This window comes from Mobula hypostoma, chromosome 6 (genome assembly GCF_963921235.1).
Source record: "Mobula hypostoma chromosome 6, sMobHyp1.1, whole genome shotgun sequence".
Classification (NCBI taxonomy): Eukaryota; Metazoa; Chordata; class Chondrichthyes; order Myliobatiformes; family Myliobatidae; genus Mobula; species Mobula hypostoma.
This window is the reverse complement of record NC_086102.1, coordinates 159124046-159147416: the sequence shown is the minus strand read 5'-3', so window position 1 is coordinate 159147416 and position 23371 is coordinate 159124046. Positions and strand designations below refer to the sequence as shown.

The following is a 23371-nucleotide window of genomic DNA, read 5'->3' as shown; positions in this document are numbered from 1 at the left end:
ATTTGGAGGCACATAATAAAATAAGCTGCAGTCAGCATGGTTTCCTCAAGGGAAAATCTTGCCTGACAAATCTGTTGGAATTCTTTGAAGCAGTAACAAGCAGGAAAAAACAAAGGAGAATTGGTTGATGTTGTGTACTTGGATTTTAAAAAGGCCTTTGAGAAGATGTCACATACGAGGCTGCTTAACAAGCTATGAGCCCATGGTATAACAGGAAAGATTCTAGCATTGATAAAGCAGTGGCTGATTGGAAAGAGGCAAAGAGTGGGAATAAATAGAGCCTTTTCTGATTGACTGCTGGCGATTAGTGGTGTTCCACAGAGGTCTGTGTAGGGGTCAATTCTTTTACATTCTATGCCTTTGTCTTGGATGATGGAATTGATGGTGTTGTTGCAAAGTTTGCTGATGATATTAAGATAGGTGGAGGGGTAGGTAGTTCCGAGGAAGTAGAGAGGCTACAGAAAGACTTAGACAGATTAGGAGAATGAGCAAAGAAATACCAGATGGAATACAGTATTAGAAAGTGTACGGTCATGCACTTTGGTAGAAGAAATGAAGGGGTTGACTATCTTCTAAATGGAGACAAAATACAAAAAGAACTGAGATTTTGGAGGATTCCTTAAAGGTTAATTTGCAGGTTGAGTTTGTGGTGCAGAAGACAAATGCAGTGTTAGCATTCATTTCAAGAGGATTAGAATATAAAAACAAGGATGTAATGCTGAAACTTTATAAAGCACTGGTGAAGCCTCACTTGCAGTATTGTGCGCAGCTTTGACCACCTTATCTTCGAAAGGATGTGCTCAAACGGGGGAGTGTTCAAAGGAGATTCACGAAAATGATTCCAGGATTGAATGGCTTGTCATATGAAGAGCGCCTGATGGCTCTAGGCCTATATTCACTATATTCAGAAGAATTAGAGGTGACCACATTGAAACATCGAATGGTTGATAGGGTTGATGTGGAAAGGATATTTCTATAGTGGGAGAGTCTAAGACTGGAGGACACAGCCTCAGAACAGAGGGGCGTCCTTTTAGAACGAGATGAGGAGGAATTTTTTTAGCCAGCGGGTGGTGAATCTGTGGAATTTTTTGCCACAGGCAGCTGTGGAGGCCCCATCTTTATGTATATTTAAGACAGAGGTTGATGATCTTTGATTGGTCAGGGCATGAAGGGATATGGGGAAGAAGGGAGAAGATTGAGGCTGAGAGGAAAATTGAATCAGCCATGGTGAATTTGCAGAGCAAACTTGATGGGCCAAATGGCCTAATTCTGCTCCTATATCTTCTGGTCTTATGGTGATCACCATGGAGTGGTAGAATCAGAACAGGCATTGTGTGCCTGTCATTAGGTCACTGAGTGGCATGCTAATGTTTTAGCAACAGGGTTAGCTCTATTAAATAACTGTGGCTTGTCAATTTGTTACACTATTCGTTTTCTGCACAAGGCACTAAAATCAGGGACACAAATTCAACTGAAGAAAACGTGATGGATGCACGTTAACTGCTGTTGTGTCAATAGATTGGGTTGAATTGTTAAGATGAATCAAGAGCATTCCTTATTGAGTGCTGAACGTTAATTGAAATGTTTTAGGTTCTGTTCTGATTGTGGTATGTGGTGGGCTGTGAAACATTCATTTTGTAGTGAACCTGACTGACTTGATTTTTTTCACTTATGTGCGTGTGTCTTTACTGTAACACAAAGGAAAAGGACTGAGAGTTGATGGATGCCTTTAAAATTGTCAATGCCTTGATGGGGTGTTCAGTTGTCGTGTTTCCAAAGCCTGGGGGACATAAATAAAAGGAATCTGATAGACATTTGTGAGAAACTTCTTTATTGTTGTGGTGATGATGTACTATTGTAAAGATGAATTGCATAGATACTTACAAGGTAACCAGGCAAACCCTTTGGGAAGAAAGGAACAAAGTGGTATGTACCAGCATGATGTGATGAAACTGTATGAGAGGGCACGTGATTAAGGGAAAGAACAGATGAGGATGTGAGAATACTGCATGTCTTCATTTTAGGCGTATATTTTCAAATGCTTTCTCGATTTAGATTGTGTGTAATTTCCACTCTGCTTGAGAATGTTTTGCCAACGTGGGTAACACTGTTTCAAACTATTCCACAAGCAGATGTCCTTTTTCTCAGTGGTTTTGTTCAATGGAAACTGAATTATATTAAACCTTACTTAACAAGCTGAAATCATTATGAGCAAACTGATCTTGCGAATAGTGATTGTTGTGCAACCAATTAAGAACATTCATCCAAAACTTTATTTCTACTCTACTTAGCCTACTGGTTAATAATTCAAAGAGCTGATAACATTGATATCTGGTATATGATTGCTGTGGAGCTGTTTTCACCCAAGCATTACTTTTTAATACCAGATAAGCACAAATAAACTCTTCTTAGGCTTCCATCCGGGTACAGGTATCAATTATAATCGACATTTGGATGATCCCTGATGAAGATGGCAGTTTGTCATTGCAATGTCAATTATAATTGATACCTGCACCTGGCTGGAAGCCCGAAAACAGTTTATTCGTCATATGCGCCGGGAAAGGACTAGATCCTTTTTCACTAGATATGTACCTCTAACCTCACATCTTTTCAATTACTAATTCCAGTAAGTTGGGGTGGGCATGGGTGGGAATGAATTGGAGATTTTCTCTCAATTACATACTACTTCTAAGGTATGTATAAGCTTACATTTAGCTAGAACTGTGGCATTATCATTTAGCTTCTTGTACGGCTGGGTTACTATCAACATTTTGTTTTTGTCTGGTACACAGTTGTAATACTTGATTTGTAAGTACTTCTGATTGGGTATTTACTTTCTCATGGAGATGTCTGTAAATTTCAGGATTTATGTTATCCTTCATTCACTAATTTAGAGAAGGTGGAATGAATAAGGCACTTCTTATTTTATTTTTGAATCAGTTTTTCGACAAGTGAAATGATTGGAATTGGGAACACTGTTCCAGCCCATTATTAAAAGCAGTCCAAATTTGTAAGGTTAAGTATGTTCCTCTCCATCTGATTGTAATTCAACGGAGTGACTCTTCAGCCATATACGTAAAATGAACTAAATGAACAGTATTCTGTCAGGAGTGACCCTATTATTTAAGCCTGACAATTTTGCTCTACATTGCTCAGTGGAGGTAAACTTATTAACTTCTTCCATGTAATCATTTTCTGTAATGAAGTAATATACCATGTAATTGCTGTATCAAGATTAGACATAAGATTTAACATTTTAATTGCAAAATAGAAGTTTTCTTTGCAATAGTCTACTGCAGTCAAGAGATTGTTAGAAGGATTGCAGGAACTGGAATGAAATAGCAAAATTGTTCTAAGGTTTTAAAAAAAACACGGATTCTAAGTAGTACTTGTTTCCTCAAGGTCTTTTTTTTGATAATGCTTCTAGATTATTTGAGATTGTGGTCACATGTGATCCTCTGATCAGGTGATTAGAGATTAATTAATGACTTTGTACAAAAATGTAAATGTGAATCATGAATTGGATCTTCTAAAGCATCCATAGTTGTGCACCACTTACTCAAGAATTGATTCTTGGGACCTGCAATGAAAGGAGCCAAAATGCCTGCAGTAATTGCATTATGTGACATGATCTTGATTTTTGTGGATCAGTTAGGTTGCTAGGACATGGTGAGTTAATTGGTCATTGGTCTCAATACCTAGAGAAAGGGTTGGGGAAGATTACCCAAGGATTCCACTTCTGTTTATCATCCAGTCACTCCTGCTGGAAGTTGGAGTGATACAATCACAGACACCTGTTTGTTGAAGGTTAGACTTGAAGAATCCTTGGAGAAGACTATGAAGAAGGTCTGGATGCTCTGGAAGAGGGAAAATGAGAATGAAAATACAAGTCAATTAATCATGATCAGGTAGTTTATGATTTCAATTTGATAATGAACAGAAACTTAGCCTTAACACAGACCACTAAGTTGAATGAAGGATGTAAAAGAAAAAGTTGAATCAAGAAACAGCTTTCTGATTGTCATTATTAGTTGCATGTTTACATGAGAATGATGTGAAGGTCAGGAAGTGGTGCAGATTGGTAATAACATATCCTTACTGAGAGTATGGGCAATCCTCGAAGATATGTACTTAGCTCACTCTCCATGCACAGCTCGACCAGCTTCCATAAATTTGCCAGTCGTACCACTGTTGCTGGTGGAATCTCAGATGGCAATGAGGAGATGTGCAGGAGTGAAGCAGGTCAGTTAGCTGTGTGGTGTCATAAGGAACTGATTGTGGACTTCAGGAAAGGAATATTGGCTGAATACACTCCAATCCTCATTGAAGTATCTGTGGTGAGAAGGTTGAGCAGCTTCAAGTTCCTGGGTGCCAACATCTCAGAGGATCTATCCTGGACCCAGCACGTTGATGCAAAGCATACCAGTTGGTAGGTTAATTATCCTGTGGTTAGGCTGCGGTTAAATCAAGAGTTGCTGGGCTGTGCAGCCGGAAGAACTGGATCAGCCTACTCTGCACTGTATCTCAGTTAAAAATAAAAATCACAAATAAGGCACACCAGTGGCTCGACTTTATTCAGGCATTGAAGGAGGTTTGGTATGCCACAAGTACAGACTTCTGTAAGAATATGGTGGAGAATATTCTGACTAGTTGCACCACTGCCTGTTGCGGAGGCTCCAGCGCACCAGATTATCAGAGGCTGCAGAGGGTTGTAGATTCAACCAACCCCATCATTATCAGTGCTGTTTCTGAAAACACAAATATGATAAGTACACAAAAAATATTGATTGCCAACACCAGTGACCAGGTTTGATAGGTTACAAGACAACATCTGCCATCTTGAACTCAAGTCTCAATGGTGCAATTAACTTAGCCATGTTGCTGCTTGCAATCTACATAAAATACTGACAGCTGATTGCAGGTTTCTTGATCGTATTTATATTTACAGAACTGAAGACTGCTTCTGGTTTGAATTAATATCTGCAGTATCCACAGAACTTAAGAACACTTCTTCAACCATGAACACTTCCCTTTTATTCCTTCTTTTTGTGCTATTTATTTATGTTTTGTAATTTGTTATTAATGTTATGTCTTTTTTCTGTACTGCTGTTGTAAAACAAGAGATTTCACAACATCTAAATCAGTGATAATAAATCTGAGCAACACAGAAAATGCTGGAGGAACTCAGCAGGCCAGGCGGGATCTATGGAAAAAAGTCGTCGATGTTTTGGGCTGAGGCCCTTCTTCAGGCCTGGAGAAAAAAATAATGAGAAGATTTGAAAGGTGGAGGGGGAGGGGAGAGAGAAACACAAGGTGATAGGTGAAACTGGGAGGGGGAGGGATGAGGTAAATAGCTGGGAAGTTGATTGCTGAAAGAGATAGCGGGCTGGAGAAGGGGGAGTCTGATAAGTGGGCGCTGAAGGCCATGGAAGAAAGAAAAGGAGGGGAGGAGCACCAGAGGGAGGCGATGGGCAGGCAGGGAAATAAGGTGAGAGAGGGAAAAGGGGATGGGGAATGGTGGAGAGGGCGAGGGCATTACCAAAGTTCAAGAAATCAATGTTCATGCCATCAGGTTGGAGGCTATGAAGATGGAATATAAGGTGTAGCCCCACCGATCTGAGTGGCCTCATTGCGACAGTAGACGAGGCCATGGATAGACATATCGGAATGGGAATAGGAAGTGGAATTAAAATAGGTGGGCACTGGAAGATCCCACTTCTGGCAGGCGGAGTGGAGGTGCTCGGCAAAACGGTTACCCAGTCTACGCTGGGTTACTCACAGGAGGCCACACTGGGAGCACCGGACACAATATATGACCCCAGCAGACTCACAGGTGCAGTGTTGCCTCACCTAGAAGGACTGTTTGAGGCCTGAATGGTAGTGAGGGAGAAGGTGTAGGGGCAGGTGTAGCACTTGTTCCACTTACCAGGATAAGTGCCAGGAGGGAGATCAGTGGGAAGGGACAAATGGACAAGGGAATTGCGTAGAGAGTGATCCCTGTGGAAAGCAGAATGTGGTGGGGGGCGGGGGGAGGTGAGACTTCACCTGTGAGTCTGAGGTGCTGCCTTACCTGCTGATTGAAAGGTCTCGGCCTAAAATATAGGCTCTTTATTCCTCTCCATAGATGCTACTTGTCCTGCTGAGTTCCTCCAGCATTTTGTGTATGTGTGTTAAAGGCAGACCAATAAATGCTGGGGATGACCAAGTCAGTGCTGATGTCATGGTGGATTAAAGGACAGCAAGAGATGACAGAGGACAAGACCGAGAACATTGAGGGCTTGATAAGAGACAAGAGAATTTTGAAATCCAGGTATTTGTAACATTATGGATCATGCAATGGAACTGCAAGCACAGGCTGACAGGTGATTGGGAGTGGCAGCCTTTTAGGATGGGCACTAGGATTTTTAAAGAGTTTGTGTATGAAAAGTGGAGGGAGCCCAGATAGCAAGGTATTGAGCAAAGCAAGTCTGAAGGAAATAAGGACATGGTTTCAGCAGCAGCTGAACTTGTGAGGGAGGTGATGACTGAGAGTTTCAACAGCGGATGAACTGTGGCAGATTCAGGTTAGATGGAAATGGGTAATTTTGAAATTGGCATGGTCATGTGACCATTACTGGGTGTCACACCTCACTGTCAGGTGTGGGTAAATGTGCCAGACGAGGGTCACTAGTTCGAAAAAAGACAGCTGGTCAGCGTAACAACATGTTAGTACAAGGGGTTTTATTTAGTGACAGGTGAAAAAAAGAGCACAAGCTTCCCTAAAGTTGTGAAGAAAAGAGGTATTTACAAAAGACAAATGAAACCAAACACGTACAAAAGTTTACAAATATACAGGGGCTTTCTCCATGACACACTTTGTCGTTAACTTTCCAATATAACTATTCACCAATCATCAAATCTAACCTCCACACCTCTCAGTAAAGCCAAACTGAGGGTTTAAATCTACCTGCGCAGGGTGTGGTGTGCCTGCTCCCACTAACCCAGGGCTAGTTAGTGCCTGCTCCCACTAACCTAGGCATTTTTTTTAGGACACCCCAAACTGTCTCTTGGGTCTTTTGGGGCTGTTCTGCTGTCTACAAACTGATGTACCCCCAGTGTGAGTGAAAATAAATGAGACTGTTTGGAATGCCTTTGTCTAGAATCCTTATTTTTATGAGTTATAAACCAGTAGAGCATATTAACTGAAGGGATTGTTTTAATTAGCCAAGCTAATGATTGTTTTACTGTTGGGGTGTGTAGTGAATTCCCAAGAACTGCAGAATGGGAGGGCAATGTGTGTGAACTACTGGGGAAAGTAGACCAGGGACAGAACAAGGAAGAGTGACTAACCGGGTGAAGGGGCAATGCTCAGACAAGAGAAAATCTGCAGATGCTGGAAATCTGAGCAACACACACAAAATGCTGGAGGAACTCAGTAGGCCAGGCAGCATCTATGGGAAAAAAAGCACAGTTGACGTTTCAGGCCGAGACCCTTCGGCAGGACAAAGGAGCAAGGTTAGCGGGAGAATTAGTGTTGCCAACCCATTCTGTCATACTGGGCTTGATGGACACCTGAGAAATGGATGGAGACTGTAGATAGAAGAAAGATGTTTTATGAGAACCAAAGGCTCTATTTTGGTCTTCTCTATTTAATTAGAGGATATTTCTGCTCATACAATTCTATATATCAGATAAACATTCTGGCTTGTTAAGTACAATGAAGAAGTCAAGTGACGTGATGGTTAAGCAGAGCTTTTTGTTGGCAGAACACATTTGCAAGCTGATGCAATGTTTATGAATGAATGCCAAAATATGCATCTTGCTATTTAACTTCAAGTACTTAAATTATTAAAGATCCTTTAATTTGCTTGTGGAATGTGGACTTTGTTGACAAGGTTGGTAGAATTTACACAGTCCCTAAATTACTCTAAACTGGATCATTTCAGAGGGAAGTTGAGAATCATCAACATTCCTGTGGGTCTGAAGATGTACACAGCAAGGACAACAGATCTGCTTTCCTAAAACATAATTACAAGAGTCATGCTGACCTGCATTATTATAAGAGCCTACATGACCAGAATAAAGGTCCCTAAGCCCACCAAGTCCATGTAAATGATCAAATACTCATTTACTATAATTGACTATAAGTCTACAGATCCCATTTTATTCTTGTCATTCTCAGCTCTCTCAAGATTTTCCCAAGTACCTACTCTCCATGGACAATTCACAGCAGCCAGTAACCTAGCAAATTGCATGTGGGAGGATGTCACGGAGCACACGCAAACACCATGCAGACAACAGTTGTTGTTGGGATTGAACCCTGGTTGGTGGAGCTGTGAGAGAACAGCTCTGTGTTGGTTGCACCACTGTACCACTCTAATCAAACAGATATCAACCAAGCTTAAATAATGACATTGCTTATGATCACCTTAACCGAACACCATATCTCTAGCATTTATTTCTTAAAAGAACTTGGAGCACTTCCTTGAAAACTTTCCTCTCTCTATCTGGTAATTAAATCCCATGATAGAGCTCAGAAGAATGAGTTTGTTTTTTGGTGTCTTGTGCCAGTCATATAAATAGCATTGCCTGCTGAACAGACATCAATGACTGTAATTGGAGCCTCAATACTGGTAATATTGTTTTAGGTGGGAATGCTGAATTTGCTTCATATATCTTCCCAGTAAATTTGAAGGATTTTGTGGAAACTGTTGCTGGAATCTCTCCAGAAGGTAGTTAAGTCCCAGAGACACATAAGAGGACAGGGCTACTGAATGGTAGACTATGAACCTCGGTCAGGATCAGGTCTTGATGAATAAGTTGGACTGCATTAACACGTTAATGGGAATTGTCTTCCCCAAATATTTTCTTCTATGTTCAGCTCTTTTTAAAAAATCTTGACTCTTACTTTAGATTTTTAGAAAGGACTGCAATTGTTTGAATTAGTTAGACAGCTCCTGGCAGTTGTAACATCATTGCATTCTTCTGCCTCTTGGTTCAAGGAAAATATGTTCTCCTTTTCAAGTCTTGACTGCGAGAATTCACTGAACCATTGTAAAGTCTCCTGATGACAATGTCTCCCTCCCCTCTCAAACATTTATACATGTTCAAATGTGGATTTTCCCAATTAATTTTACAAAGTTAAAAAATCCCGTTTTGACTTATTGGCTGCCCTGGAACTACACTATTCCACTTGATAAGCTTTGTAGGTAATACTTGCAGTTAGACGTGTATTTTACATCTACATACTCCTATGCAGCAGGACCTGGACACTCTCCAGGCTTGGGCTGACAAGTGGCAAGTAACATTTGAGCCACACAATTGCCAGGCAATGACCATCTTCAACAAGAGAGGCTCTTACCATCGTCCCTTACCATTCAGTGGCATCACCATCACTGAATCCCCTACTATCAGCATCCTGGGGGTTACCATTGTCAGGAAACTGAACTGGTCTAGCCATATAAACACCGTGGATATCAGAGCAGGTCAAAGGCTAGGAATCCTGCAGCGTGTAACTCACCTCCTGACTCCCCAAAGCCTGTCCACCATCTACAAGGCTCAGGTCAGGAGTGTAAAGGAATGCTTGCCACTCGCCTGGATGAGTGCAGCTCTATCAAGATGCTTGACACCATCCAGTACAAGGCAGCCCTTTTGATTGGTATCCCTTCCACAAGCATCCAATCGCTCCACCATTGACGAACATTTGCACCATTGTGTACTATCCACAAGATGCACTGCAACAGCACACCAAAGTTCCTAAGGCAGCACCTTCCAGACCTACGACCACTATCATCTAGAAGGCTGAGAACAGCAGATACCTGGGAACACCACCACTTGGAAAACCCCCTCCAAGTCACTCACCATCCTGACTTGGAAACATATCGCCATTCTTTCACTGTAGCTGGGTCAAAATCAAGGAATTTCCTCCCTAACAGCATTGTGGGACCTACACCTCAGGGACTTCAGCAGTTCAAGAAGGCAGCTAATTACCACCTTCTCAAGGGCAACTGTATCTGGCATGCCCACATTCTGTAAATGAATACCAAAAAAAAAGATTCTGTATGGATTTGACGAAAGTGCATGACCTGAAATGATTTCTGAGCTATTGTGTGTTTCCAGCAGTTTTATTCCTGTGTGTATTTATTATCCTGTACCGTATTTTATCATAGATTTTTCTTTTGTAAATGTTTATCTTTGGGTTTATTGATATGGATTGTAGAGGTCCATATGTGTTCAGATGTTTTTGACACTTTGGTAGTTAATAAACCAGAAATATTATAGAAGAAATATTATGATAAAGTGTGATTTCAATTCAGATCAAATTTTTAATTCAATATCCTGACTTCTGTATCCTGAATGAAGCAGGAAAAGTCAATTCAGTGTTCACCAGTGGCAGAGATTCCCAAACTTTTATGTGCCATGGACCCATACCATTAACCAACGGGTCTGCGAACCCCAGGGTGGAAACCTCTGGTTGAGAGGAACCTTCCTGAATGTGAGGTTGGTGTAGAACAGACTAATATGCTGGAGCATGTTGACGTTAAGAAAGAGAGAATATTAGGGCTTATGATAAGCGTTTGTATAGATACTGTAAATCACCAGAGCCAAACAAGATGTATCCCATGTTACTATGAGAAGCAAGTGAAGAGATTTGGGGGCATTGACGATGGCCTTTTTATTCTCACTGGCCACAGGGGTAGTGCCAGAGGACTGGAGGTTGTTAAGTGTTATATCTTTCTTCAAGAATTTTAATCAGGATAATCCTGGGAATTATAGACCAGTGAGTCTTATATCAGTGGTGGTAAATTAATGGAGAAGATTCTTAAGAACTGGATTTGTGAGCATTTGGAGAAGCATAGTCTTATTAGGCATGGCTTTGTGAGGACAGGTTGTACCTCATGAACTTGACTAACTTTTTCAAGGATGTGAAAAAACAAACTGACAAAGGTAGAATGATGGATGTGGTGTATATTGATTTTAGTAAATCATAAACTAGTTGCTGCCTGACCTGCTGAGTTCCTCCAGCATTTTGTGTGTGTTGTTTTAGACTTTAGTAAGGTGTTTGACAAAGTTTCCCATGGCAGGCTTGACCAGAAAGTTATGAGGCATGGGAGCCATGGAAACTTGGCATTGTGGATTCAGAATTGGCTTGCCCACAGACGGCAGGCAGTGGGTGGTTCTAGGTGAACAGTATTCTGCCCGGAGTTGTGTTCTGCAGGGATCTGTTCAGGGACCCCGTTTCCATGTGAATTTTATAAATGATTCGATGAGAAAGTGGAAGGGTGGGTTAGTAAGTTTGCAGATGATATGAAGGTTGGTGGTGTTGTGGATAGTGCTCAAGGTTGTCCTAATAAGACATAGACCAGAAGAGATACACTTTGGAATGTTGAACTTGAAGGAAGAGTACCAGCTTAGTAGCAGGTTTCTTAGCAGTGTGGTGGAGCAGTGGGATCATAAAGTCCAAGTCCATAGATTCCTCAAAGTTGCTGCACAAGTTGATGAGGTTGATTAATATGGTGTATGGTGTCTTGGCCTTCCTCAATGGGAACTGAGTGCAAGCGCCATGAGATAATGTTGCATTTCTGTAAAACTCTGGTTATCACTTGAATTATTCTGTTCATTTCTGATTGTACGTTGAAAGACTGAGCACGTTAGGGTTTTTTTCTTTGGAGTGAAGCAAGATAAAAGGTGACTAGATAGAGGTATATAAGATAGCAAGAAGCATGAGTATAGTGTACAGATAGTGCCTTTTACCGACAGTGGCAATGGCCAATACCAGAGGACATCCTTTTAATGTGAGTGGAGGGAAATTTAGTGGAAACGTCAGAGGTATTTTTATTACACAGAGAGTAGTAGGTGCCTGGAATTCAGCACCTGTGGTGGTGATTGAGGCTGATACATGAGGGACATTTAGGAGACTCTTATAAGCACATGGATGAAAGAAAAATGGAGGGTTTTAGGAGGGAGGGGGTAAATTGATCATGGAGTATGTTTATACAGGTGAATACAACATTGTCGGCAAAAGGGCCTGTACTGTGCTGGATTATTCCATGTTCTGTGTTGTTAAAAACTACCATTTATTTCAGTTGTTAAATAAGCATAGTAACAATACATATAGTATGGATTATTATTTTGAATAGTTTGCAGATTTGAAATATTAGTGTAGATTTTTTTTTGTAAGTGAGCCGCAGACTTTTGTCTTTCTTGGGTTATATCATATAGATTCAATTTCAAATAGATAGAGTCCCATTGGAAATGTTTATATTTTGTGTTTTGTGGGAATGAAGTAATAATTGTGAGTGTTTCATTTTAAAAGCAAATGTTTTACCTCTATCTATGTGTAGTCAAAATATTTAACTAATGTGTTGCATGAATCTTGGGAATTGTCAATAATTATGACAGAAAAATGAATCCAGTGTTTTTAAATTCCACATATGACAGGATGTACAAATCTCCAAAGCTTTTCTTGAATATGTGAATTGATCCAGGCTGGCCAAAGTATGCTTAACATCAAATTGATTTATTGTCAAAATTAAAAATTGTACACCAGGATAAAGCAGGAGGTGCTGCAGTGAAGTTCTAAAGCAGGAAATTAATCTAATTTAGGAGCTCTGGAACAGGTGTCAACCCCTAACCATTGTAGAATTTGCACACTTGAGAAGAATCATGGAACTGCTTAACTTAAAAGCTGTGATAAATCATACCATTGTTTCGGTATTTCTTGTTCAAATATTCTAAAGTTGTTTTCAATTCTAGACACTGAATGTTTTTTTTTTTCTGTGGCCCTCCTGTCAAATTTGTGAAATGTCTCCAAGGTAACTTAGGTTCTCAGGCCATTTATCAACTGATCCAGTTGATGGGATCCACTAGGCCACCAAGCTCAATTTTCCAGTTTGCCCATGATCATGGCATTCTTAGCCCTATTAGCAATTGTGTAGTCCTCATATTAAGATGGCTGATTAGTTAATTTCCTATTAGTCAATATTAGTGAAAATCATTCGATGGGAAAGGTGTTGCTATAGCAGGTATGGTCAATACATTTTGGGATGTCTACTTTGCTCTTAAGCAGACCCTTTTATTAACCATATTGAACACTTCCCTTTGTAGATGTGCGGTCTACTTTAACTGATCATGTTTATTCACGTACAGTGGGCATGTAGATCCTTTATGTATTTGCTGTGTTGATTGCAGTGCTGAACTAGTGTATGCTGAAATAGAATAACAATGAAAATTAGATCATTATTTATGTCTTAAAGCTAAAGCAGTTTGGTCTAGCCTTTGTTATTTGTCAGGAGCCTGAAAGTTGTCCAGGCTTTGCAGAAGATTGCAGGGGGACAAGGGCGTTGGATGAGGTGTTTTACTTTCACTAGCAATTATCTTTTTGTCCAGGGATGAACTATGGACTGTGGGAAGCTTTTCCCTTGGCTCCGTTACACCTCACTTTCACGTGGTTGACAACTCAGTGCCCTGATGCTTTGGCTGAGGTTGTAATGAGGACCGAAGCCAAAAAACTCTGGTGGAGGCCAAGAGTAAGCAAATTATTAAACTTTTAAATTGAGTAAGTGCTGTTTAATAGGAATGTTTGCCATCACTTAGCTTTTTGTGGTCAGGGCACAGTGCAGTTTTCCACATCATTGGACAGGTGCCTGTTTATTACCTATTCTGCAATCATTTGTTTGGAGATGTATGTTTGCATCAAAAATATGATATGTGCATTGCATAACTAAACAACTGCTTTACAGCTGGCTATAGTGATAAAGAACTTCAAATTAGAATGAATGAAAAAATTGATAGATTCGAATGTGTGTACACTGGTATTTATGTCCTTTCACACACCCGTATCAGATGACAGCCAAACGTGTGCTTTTTTAAGTGTAATCATATTGTCAAGAAGGAAACACTGCAGGTAATTTGCAAATTCCATGGATGGTAACAACATCAATGTTGATTTAAGTTTAAAAGTTGACCAGCATGCAGTGATAATTCTCCTGCACTTCAAAAAGTACCATGGAATTTTTTACTAGATACATATCATTGGTTAACATGTCATCTCCAAGACTGCAATTCTTAAGTGTTACTTTCCTCTGATACTGCAGCAGAGATTTGTCATGCAGTTGGTTTATATTTGAACTACCTGGACAGGGATTTAAATGCACATTTGAGTTGTTGGTGAGAGAACTGTCAATAGAAATCTGCTTGAAGATGTTAACAAATGGGTAGAATCCATATGAAATAATTTTAAACAGTGACATTAACAATAAAAAGTTCTGTTGAGATTGTTGCTAGCCTCATTTATATAATCAATTCTTGTTTCAGACAAGATCACCTGTCCTTCATTATTATTACTGCTATTTCAAAATAGTCATTTGTACATATTTTATAGAGATGATATTGGCCAGTTTGGCAGCAAGCATATGAAGCACATTTGTGATTATTTCAGTGAATTTAAAGTTTATCTTGAAATTTACAAAGACAAGAGTTAGAAACATTGAACAGCCAATGATTATTTAAAAAGAGAAGGTGGATTCATTCTACATATGTCTGTCTGCTAAAGAAATTTTTGCGCAAGTACAAAATGTACCGATGCAGTAAACAATTCAAGAGGTTAGTACTTGAAAATAAACAGGGTCCTCTCTAGTTGGACATTATGAAACTAAAGATTGCAATTCAAATCTCATTCCCCTGACATTTTTTAGAATTTGAAATTGGTTTAAAAATTTTAGAAATAAGAATTTGTAGAGGAACTTTGACAGAATCAGATTTTTTTTGTTGAAAGTACAACTAATTCATTAACATCTTCAGGGATTGAGAGCTACTTGTTCATATCTGGTCTAATTTAAATGTAATTCCCCTGTGACTGATTGCAAACAGGGTTGTAACTCAGCCAGCATCACGGGCACAAGTCCCCCCCCCCCACTCCCATCAGCGAGGACATCTTCAAAAGACAGCATCCATCATTAAGGACCCTCACCAACTAGGACATGCCCTCTTCTCATTATTACCATCAGGGAGGAGGTATAGAACATGAAGATCCACACACAACAATTTTAAGATTAGTTACTTTCCCTCTGTCATCAGATTTCTGAACTGTCCATGAATGGTTCATCTTGTGCACTATATTTTCCAATGTTTAACTAATAGTATTTTTTATGCCTTGCACTGTTCTACTGTCAAGAAACACCAATTTTCACAACATATGTGAATGATAATAAACCGGATTTAAAAAAAAAGTATCTTGCCCTTAAAAATGGCTTGTGTGTCAATTTAAACAAAGATGCTGTGGTAGATTAGTCCATTGTGTCTTCTCCAGTTCCATTCTATCCAAAAGCAAACCCATTTGTCAGAAGTATTTGAGTATTTCCATTATAATCTGATTTTAATTCCAAATTTCCATAATCTGATTTATCTTCTTTCACAATGGTAGTGGCTTATTTTCCAATGTCATCAGCTGACATGTGGAGATCCAGAATACATTTTGGATTTCAGGAAAATTGTGCACCTCAGGTTTGAGATGGCAGCTTTTTTTTGTCAAGAGGGATTTGTAATGTTTGAAACGATTAAGCAAAGCGAGTCAGAAAAGCAGGAAGTTTCTTAACTGTTGACAATAGAAAGGTCAGTTACTTCCTCCTGACCTGTGACGTCTGCATTACGAGGTAGTTGGGATGCAGAACGAATTGGAATCGTTCTTGAATGTCCACTCTTTACTTTTGATTGTAAGAGAGAAAAGTTCATTGACATCTTTCTGAGCGACTGGATATGGATTTAAAACTGGATTGGGATATAATGAGTTTATAAACAAAGAGAAGACTTGATTTCTGTTCTGTGCATCTTTACGGAAGCTAAAAAGGTAAGGCGACGTTAATCAGTGTATTTTACATTTTAGCTAACATGTAACAGAATTAAAAGCACACCTGCGTTAAATCCTGTTGGAATTAGCGGCGGCGGACTCAGCTCACCAGTCCGTGTAAACAGTTAAAAAGAATTGAGTTTCGTTACATTTACGGCTGTTTCTTAAAGGATATTTGAATTGGCTTTTCGCCAGTGAGATAGTTGCCATCACAATTTGAGCTTCTGTGCAGGAATTACAGGCAGCTGCGTTAAAATGAGGATCTGTCTTTGCGTTTCTGCATTCGGGGTTAAAAGGAACAAGAGGAAACTGCCTCTGAAGTATTGACTCAGAATGCAGCAACTGTTTTAAAGCTGCATATTTTTAACTGCTTTCTTTTTATGAGTTCTGGTTGGATATCTTTTGGAGCGGCCGAGGTATGTTCGCCCACTTCCTGAATTTAACCACAATATAGTGGCCAAGAACCAAACCAATGTTTAGGAATTCTGAAAACGTTATCGTATGAAAGTAGCCGGTTTCTAATCTTAAAGAGAAGTATGTTATTTCAGGTGAAAAGTGTTGCTTTCAAGTTTCATGTGTTTAGTTGTATTGTTAAAAACACAAACCGAACTATGGTGAAATGGATTGCCCTGCTAACCTTCAGTGTAAGATCTTTATAAGGAAGCATTGATTTCTAGCGAAATGGGAAAGGTTTTTGGGTATACTCTTTGGAGACTGCACGTTGAATAAACCTGGTCATTCCATTCTTGTTTCTCACGAATTTCCACTGCTCTCCCTTCCCCCTCCCCCTCACCTATAGAAATATGAATAGCCAAAGATTGCAGATAATGGAAGTATTTTTATTTTTTTACCTGGAGTCTCCGCAATCGGTGCGTCTGCCTAGAAAATAAACAAACGCTGATGATTGCTGAAAGACAAATAATGAATGATATTGGAATTGTGAGTTTTAGGTTTGGACTTGGACTTGAAATTTAACTTGTAGATAATTCCCGCAGCTGTGTTGAGAAATAAATAGATAAGCGCGTTTAAGTTTGAAAGGCTGGTCTGTTTGCCTTTGAGAATAGACTATTGTTATTTACATTTTAAAATGTCGTGGCAGCAAATGCCCCTCTACTGGGATGTGTGGGGATGGTGAAGTATAGTTTTCTGTTCCTCTACCTATTTGCAATAGTTGATATTGTGAAGGGATTTTTTTTCCTGCTGGAGTACTTTTCATTTTTTTATTCCTTAGTTAAACTTGACACATCTTCTTCCTTCTCCATCTCTAGTTCTCCCTGACTCTCTGTACTCTCTCCTGCACAGATTCTCTTCCCTTCTGGTCATTTCTCCTCTCACCGCCCTCCCTTCGACAGTTATTTTCTTATACTCTTTTGGTCTTTGACAATTAGATGCGTCTTCCTTTTCCCGCAGCATTGTGTCTTTTTTCCCCCTGTCACTTGCCTTATCAAAGTTCAAAGTACATTCATTATCAAAGTATGTATAGATCATAAAACCTTGAGATAAACTTCCTTACAGGCAGCAACAAAGCAGAGAAACCCAATAGAACCCATTAAAAGAGAAGATTATAAAGTTATTTACATTATTTTAAGGTATCTACTGAAATATATTTAGCTGCTATTGTAATTTGAAGTGGTTAACTCTCTCGGCACATTGTGGGTGTGAATTCCGGAGCTCCCATGAATTCATGCCTACGACAAACAGCTGTTTTCAGTTGCTCACAGTAGCCATAACAACTGAACTCAAGCAGGAGTTTTGGATCAGTACTTGAGTTAGGGGCCAGTCTGCATTGAATTATGTCTGCAAGTGTGTGCTAGATTTCCAAGCCATTGACAGTGATCAATTGTGAGTAACTGATTTGTACACAAATGATATGAGTCTTCTGCAGTATTCTTGGATAGCTTCTCTGTAAAATGCAGTTGAAATATTTGTTAGTACCTTTACTGTAGATTGGATGCTGTGAAATCTTGCTTCTTCACTGGATGCTGAGATACAAAGGTGTTTTTAAACAAAAAGATAATGCAAATTAAACTTGTATGTGCCAAATGATATGAACAGTTTGAATTTAGTTCCTTCAATGACTCATTAGACCCAGTGGAGTCAATGAAAATATGAATCATCTGAAGCAACCCTTTTGCAAGTTCCGTTTTTAAATGGTTCGGGGAATAAAAACAACCGGTTCTTAAAGGTGCAGGTGATAATGCTATAATATAATAGACCGTGCTATAAGGATATATCCAACAAATAATTCAGTAGTTAGCGATGTATACAATGCAAAACAAAATGATCTGAAACCCAGAATTAGCTAAGGAAAGGGGATCAGGTGTGTTTACCTGATGTAAGTCAGCTGTTGAAGAGACCACTGAAAACACTTCATGTACAATAAGGGGTCCTGCTGAAGGGTCTCAGCCCAAAACGTCGACTGTTTATTCCTTCCAGCACTTAGTGTGTGTTGCTCTGTAGTGTGTCAGCATCTGCACAACCTCTTGTGTATATACAATAAATTACTTGGAAACAGCATTGCCAGCTGTTCAGTAAGAGGCATCACCACAGCCATTCTATTACCAGTAATAGGTCCCAATCAGCAGTGAAGGGAAGAAATAGTAGATCTGTTCTGTTGTCTGGAATTCCTTTAAAACACCAGGAATAGGCCAGTGGGACATGTATTGAACTATAAGACGGCATGTAAAAAATGACAACACTCCCGTAGTCAGCACGGTAGTGTCAGCTCGTATCAAGACTGGAAATGGACTGAGTCTGGAACCTTGTTGGGAATGCTAATGTTTAGCCACACTGTAACGGCTGACTTGGCTCATTAATAGGTAGCAGCACAAAGGCGGGTTGTGGGTTCTATTGCTTGATCTCTCCATTGAAATAAAAAGCTGGCAGTGTGGAAGTATTTGGTAAGACAGACAATCTGTATCAGAATCCGGGTTAATGTCACTGGCATATTTTGTGACATTTGTTACTTCTGCGGCAGCAATGCAATGCAATACATGGTACTATAGAGAAGAAAGTGTGAATTACAGAAAGTATACATGTATATCAAATAATTAAGTTAATTAAGTAGTGCAAGAACAGAAATTTTAAAAAGTCGCGAGGTAGTGTTCATGGTTTGAATGTCTATTCAGAAATCCGAGGCAGAGGGGAAGAATATGCATCATTGAGTGTGTACCTCCTTCCTAACAGTTAAAATGGGAAGAGGGCATGTCCTGGGTGATGGGGGTCCTTGATAATAGACGTTGCCTTTCTGAGGCACTGCTCCTTGAGGATGTCTTGGACACTATGCAGGCTAATACCCAACATGGAGCTGACTAACTTTACAACATTGCATAGCTTTTTTGGTCCTGTGCAGTAGCCTCCCCCCCCCCCCCCCACCCCACACACACAAAAACACATACCAGGCAGTGATACTGCCTGCCAGAATGTGCTCTGCGGTACATCTATAGAAGTTTGAGTGTTTCAGGTGACAAATCAAATCTCTTCAAACTCCTAATGAAATATAGTTGCTGTCTTGCCACCTTTGTGGCTGCATTGATATGTTGGGACCAGCTAGATCCTCAGAGATCTTGACACCCAGGAACCTGAAATTGCTCCCTCTCTCCATTTTTGATCCCTCTATGAGGGTTGGTTTGTGTTGCCTCGTCCTACCCTTCCTGAACTTCACTATCAGCTCTTTCTTACTGACACTGAGTGCAAGGTTGTTGCTGTGACACCACTCAACTAGCTGGTATATCTCACTCCTGTAGGCCCCCTCATCTCCATCTGAGATTCTATCAACAAAAGTTGTATCAACAGCAAATTTATATTTGGCATTTGAACTATGCCTAGCCTCAGTCATTAGTAGAGCAGTGGGTTAAGCACACACCCCTGAGGTGCGCCAGTGTTGATCATCAGCAAGGATGTGATATTACCACTAATCTGCACAGATTGTGGTCTTCCGGTTGGGAAGCTCAAGATCCAATTGCTGAGGGAGGTACAGAGGCCCAGGTTCTGTAGCTTATGAATCAGGACTGTAGGAATGATGGTGTTAAACACAGAGCTATAGACCAAAATCAGCATCCTGACTTGGGAAGATCATTGACCTGAATTAATCAGTGTTTCTGACTAGCTGAGTTTTTTTTAGTTTTTATCTTAGATTTACAGCAATAGCAGTACTGTAAAGATTTCGATCCTTTAAATACTGAAGTGTTGTGATGGATCTTGTCTTTATAGTTGTTAATAACTGTACTTTCACTTTGGACCTGCAGGTAGGAAATAAATATGGAAGAGACAGTTCTAACGGGATGTGCACGGAACTGGAAGAATGTCAAAGATAAGAGGAAGGCTTGGGCAAAAAGCAGAGACTCTTGGCAAAACTCTGAGACCATCGATGGAACGTCAACAGTGGACAGCAGTTCAATAAACCCTCAGATGCCCCAAACATTAGAAGGTGAGCTTCTCTGCCATAGAATGTGCAAAGGGTGTGTCTCTGTTGATGAAGGAATTATAATGCTACAGGTTTAATGTTGGTTTGGGATAGCCTAAAAAAATCTTTTAAAGTTTCCTTGAAATTGCTTGTCAAGATTAATTAGAAAAAATGTAGTACCTGTAATTTCTCAGCATAATCTTCTGGCCCACCAACACTTTGTTTAATTTTAATCTGCCTCTGAATCTGCCAAGCAAGTCCATCCTTCCGTCTGTCAGTGGAAATTGCTGATGCTTATCTGTAGCAGCAAAACTAATCTAAAGTCAAAACAGAACAATGGCTGCCATGGGGTTGTTACAGTGCCTATAAAAAGTATTCACCCAGCCAGCCCCCGGATGTTTTCATGTTCTATTGTTTTACAACATTGAATCATGGTGGATTTAATTTGTCTGTTTTTTGACACTGATTAACAGAAAAAGACTATTTCGTATCAAAGTGAAAACGGATCTCTATCGTGATCTAAATGAATTGCAAATATAAAACACAAAATAATTATCCCCCTCCCCTTTTTTAGTATGACACACCAAATCATCACTGGTGAAGCCAATTGGTTTTAGAAGTTAAGAAGTTTAGAAGTTAAATGGAGATCTGTTTTTGGAGACCTGTGTGCAGTCAAGGTGTTTCAACTGACTGTAGTAAAAATACACCTGTATCTGGAATGTCCAACTGCTGGTTAGTCAGTATCCTGGCAAAAACTACACCATGAAGACAAAGGAACACTTCAAGCAACTCTGCAAAAAGTTTGTTGAAAAGCACAAGTCAGGAGATGGACATAAGTGAACTTCCAAGTCCAGTTAAGTCAATCATCAAGAAATGGAAAGAATATGACACAGCTTTAAATCTGCCTGGAGCAGGCTGTCCTCAAAAACTGAGTGACCATGTAAGAAAGGGACTAGACCTCCTTTACTCGACTGTACCTCTTCCTAGAGATGCTGCCTGGCCTGCTGCGTTCACCAGCAACTTTGATGTGTGTTGCTTACAATAACTGTTGCTCAGGTGCTTCACCAGTCGCAGCTTTATGCGAGAGTAGCAAAGAGGAAGCCACTGCTGGGGGAGAAAAAACTCTGAAGTCAGCAGGAAGAAGGTTCGATGGTCTAATGAAACCAAAATCGAACCTTTTGACTATTAGACTAAATGTCACATGTGGTGTAAGCCAAACACCACACATCATCAAAAATATACCATCCCTACCATGAAGTTTGGTGGTGGGTGCATCATGCTATGGGGATGCTTCACTGCAGCAGGCCCTGGAAGGCTTGTGAAGGTAGAGGGTAAAATGAATGCAGAAAAGTACAGGAAAATCTTGGAGGAAAACCTGATGCAGTCTGCAAGAGAACTGTGACTTGGGAGAAGATTTGTTTTCCAGCAAGACAATGACCCTAAGCATAAAGCTAAAGCTACACAGGAATGGCTTAAAGTCAAAAAAGTTAGTGCCCTGGATTGCCCAAGTCAGAGTCCAGACCTCAATCCAATTGAGAATTTATGGCTGAACTTGGAAAAAGGCTGTTCACTCACGATCCTCATGCAGTCTGACATAGCCTGTGCAGTTTTGTAAAGAAGAATGGGGAAAAATTGGAATGTCCAGATGTACAAAGCTGATAGAGACCAATCCACACAAGGCTGTAATTGCTGCCAAAGGTGCATCTACCAAATACTAATTATGCACTCAATTATTTTGTGTTTAATAATTGTAATAAATTTAGACCAATTTGTAGAAATTTGTTTTCACATTGACTCAGTCTTTTCTGTTGATCACTGTCAAAAAAGCCAAATTAAGTCCTCAGATTCAATGTTGTAAAACAATAAAACATGAAACCTTCCAGGGTGGCATGAATAATTTTTAGAGGCACTGTATACTTGCATGACACATCCCTAATTCCAATGAAATGATTGTTGCAAAGAGTCAAATCCTTTATTTGATCCTTTATTAGTAATTAGTAAATGCATAATCTTGAAGCAATAGTGTTTTCTCAGTGGTCAGCAAAGATCTGAGCAACACTGGCCCCAAGCTACAAACTGCCAGGAAATCAGCATGAATACATAACTTGTTCCTTTTGCCTTTACCACGCCCCCACTAAGCTGACTAGTTAACCTCACAACACAGTGTATGTAGCTCCAACGTTCCAGCCCCCTAACTTTTCTACTATAATAATTACAACTACCTGCTATTAAGACGCAGGAGTCATGAAATCTCAAAAATTATACAAATGTCCTCTTTTGGTAAGCAGTTTATCCTGGACTGTGCTCCTCTGCTAAACCAGGTTGGCCCTCTTGACTGCATTCAGGAAGATTTGTTTTGAAACGCTGCTGCCAAAGCTCATCCAAGTGCAAAACTGAAGGTCCCATTTACTGTCAGCTCTAGCTGAGCATAGTCTCTTCCACCACCACTGTCTCCTTTCAATGCCCATTAACAGACCAACCCAACATTATTCTGATTGCATAGGGTCCATCATTAACACTCTGAATTACTTGCAATGGCTCCAATGCCTTAGGCACAGTCATCCCCATCAATGGCTCAATTTCTGGTAAATGAGACCATTCCTGAAATTTGCTCAGAGGAATGTTCCCTTTGTAGACAGGTATACCTTCCTGTGTGTAGACGTTAGGCAGTTCACAGTAATTTTCACTATTTAATCCAGCCACTTCCAATCCTGAAATGAAGTAGCTACTCACGGCCCTCTCTTGAGCCATGGTATGTAAGAGAATGCATGTTCTTTTTCCTGTCAGCTTGAGTTTGTTCATGATGCTCACTGTGCCGAAAACTGCAATGCTTCCTTGATGTAGGAAAGCATAAGTAGCCACTGTCTTGTTACTCTTCTTAGACTTCACCTGAACTGGAATTATAGGAAGTTTACAATCATGATGACTAGTCCCCGTAAGACCATTAGATCCCAGGGCAGTACTTGCTGCTGTGTTTGCTTCATTTACAGCTTGTTTCGAATCTGCACTCCTTTCATCAGAGCACTTACGAAGTATGCTGGGATATTTGTCCCTGCATACCCTGCACGAAAGGTGCATCTTACAATCCTAATTGATGTTGTCCCTACACAAACAACCAAAGCAGACTCCATTTTCTTTTA

General features: G+C 40.0%; 1 protein-coding gene across 9 annotated transcripts in view; it reads left to right on the top strand.

Annotated features, from left to right (window-relative positions):
* Positions 1-23371, top strand: part of itprid2 (ITPR interacting domain containing 2) — a 200117-nt gene that overhangs the window by 83508 nt on the left and 93238 nt on the right. For 6 of the 9 annotated variants that reach the window (XM_063052052.1, XM_063052049.1, XM_063052051.1 and 3 more), the window contains exon 2: positions 20074-20255. In XM_063052052.1, the coding sequence (XP_062908122.1) occupies positions 20087-20255 (169 nt within the window). In that variant the 5' untranslated portion in view covers positions 20074-20086. Of the gene's footprint in view, positions 1-15641; positions 15827-16056; positions 16243-20073; positions 20256-23371 lie in introns of those variants that run through there. The other 3 variants (XM_063052057.1, XM_063052048.1, XM_063052054.1) reach the window with 2 other exon arrangements.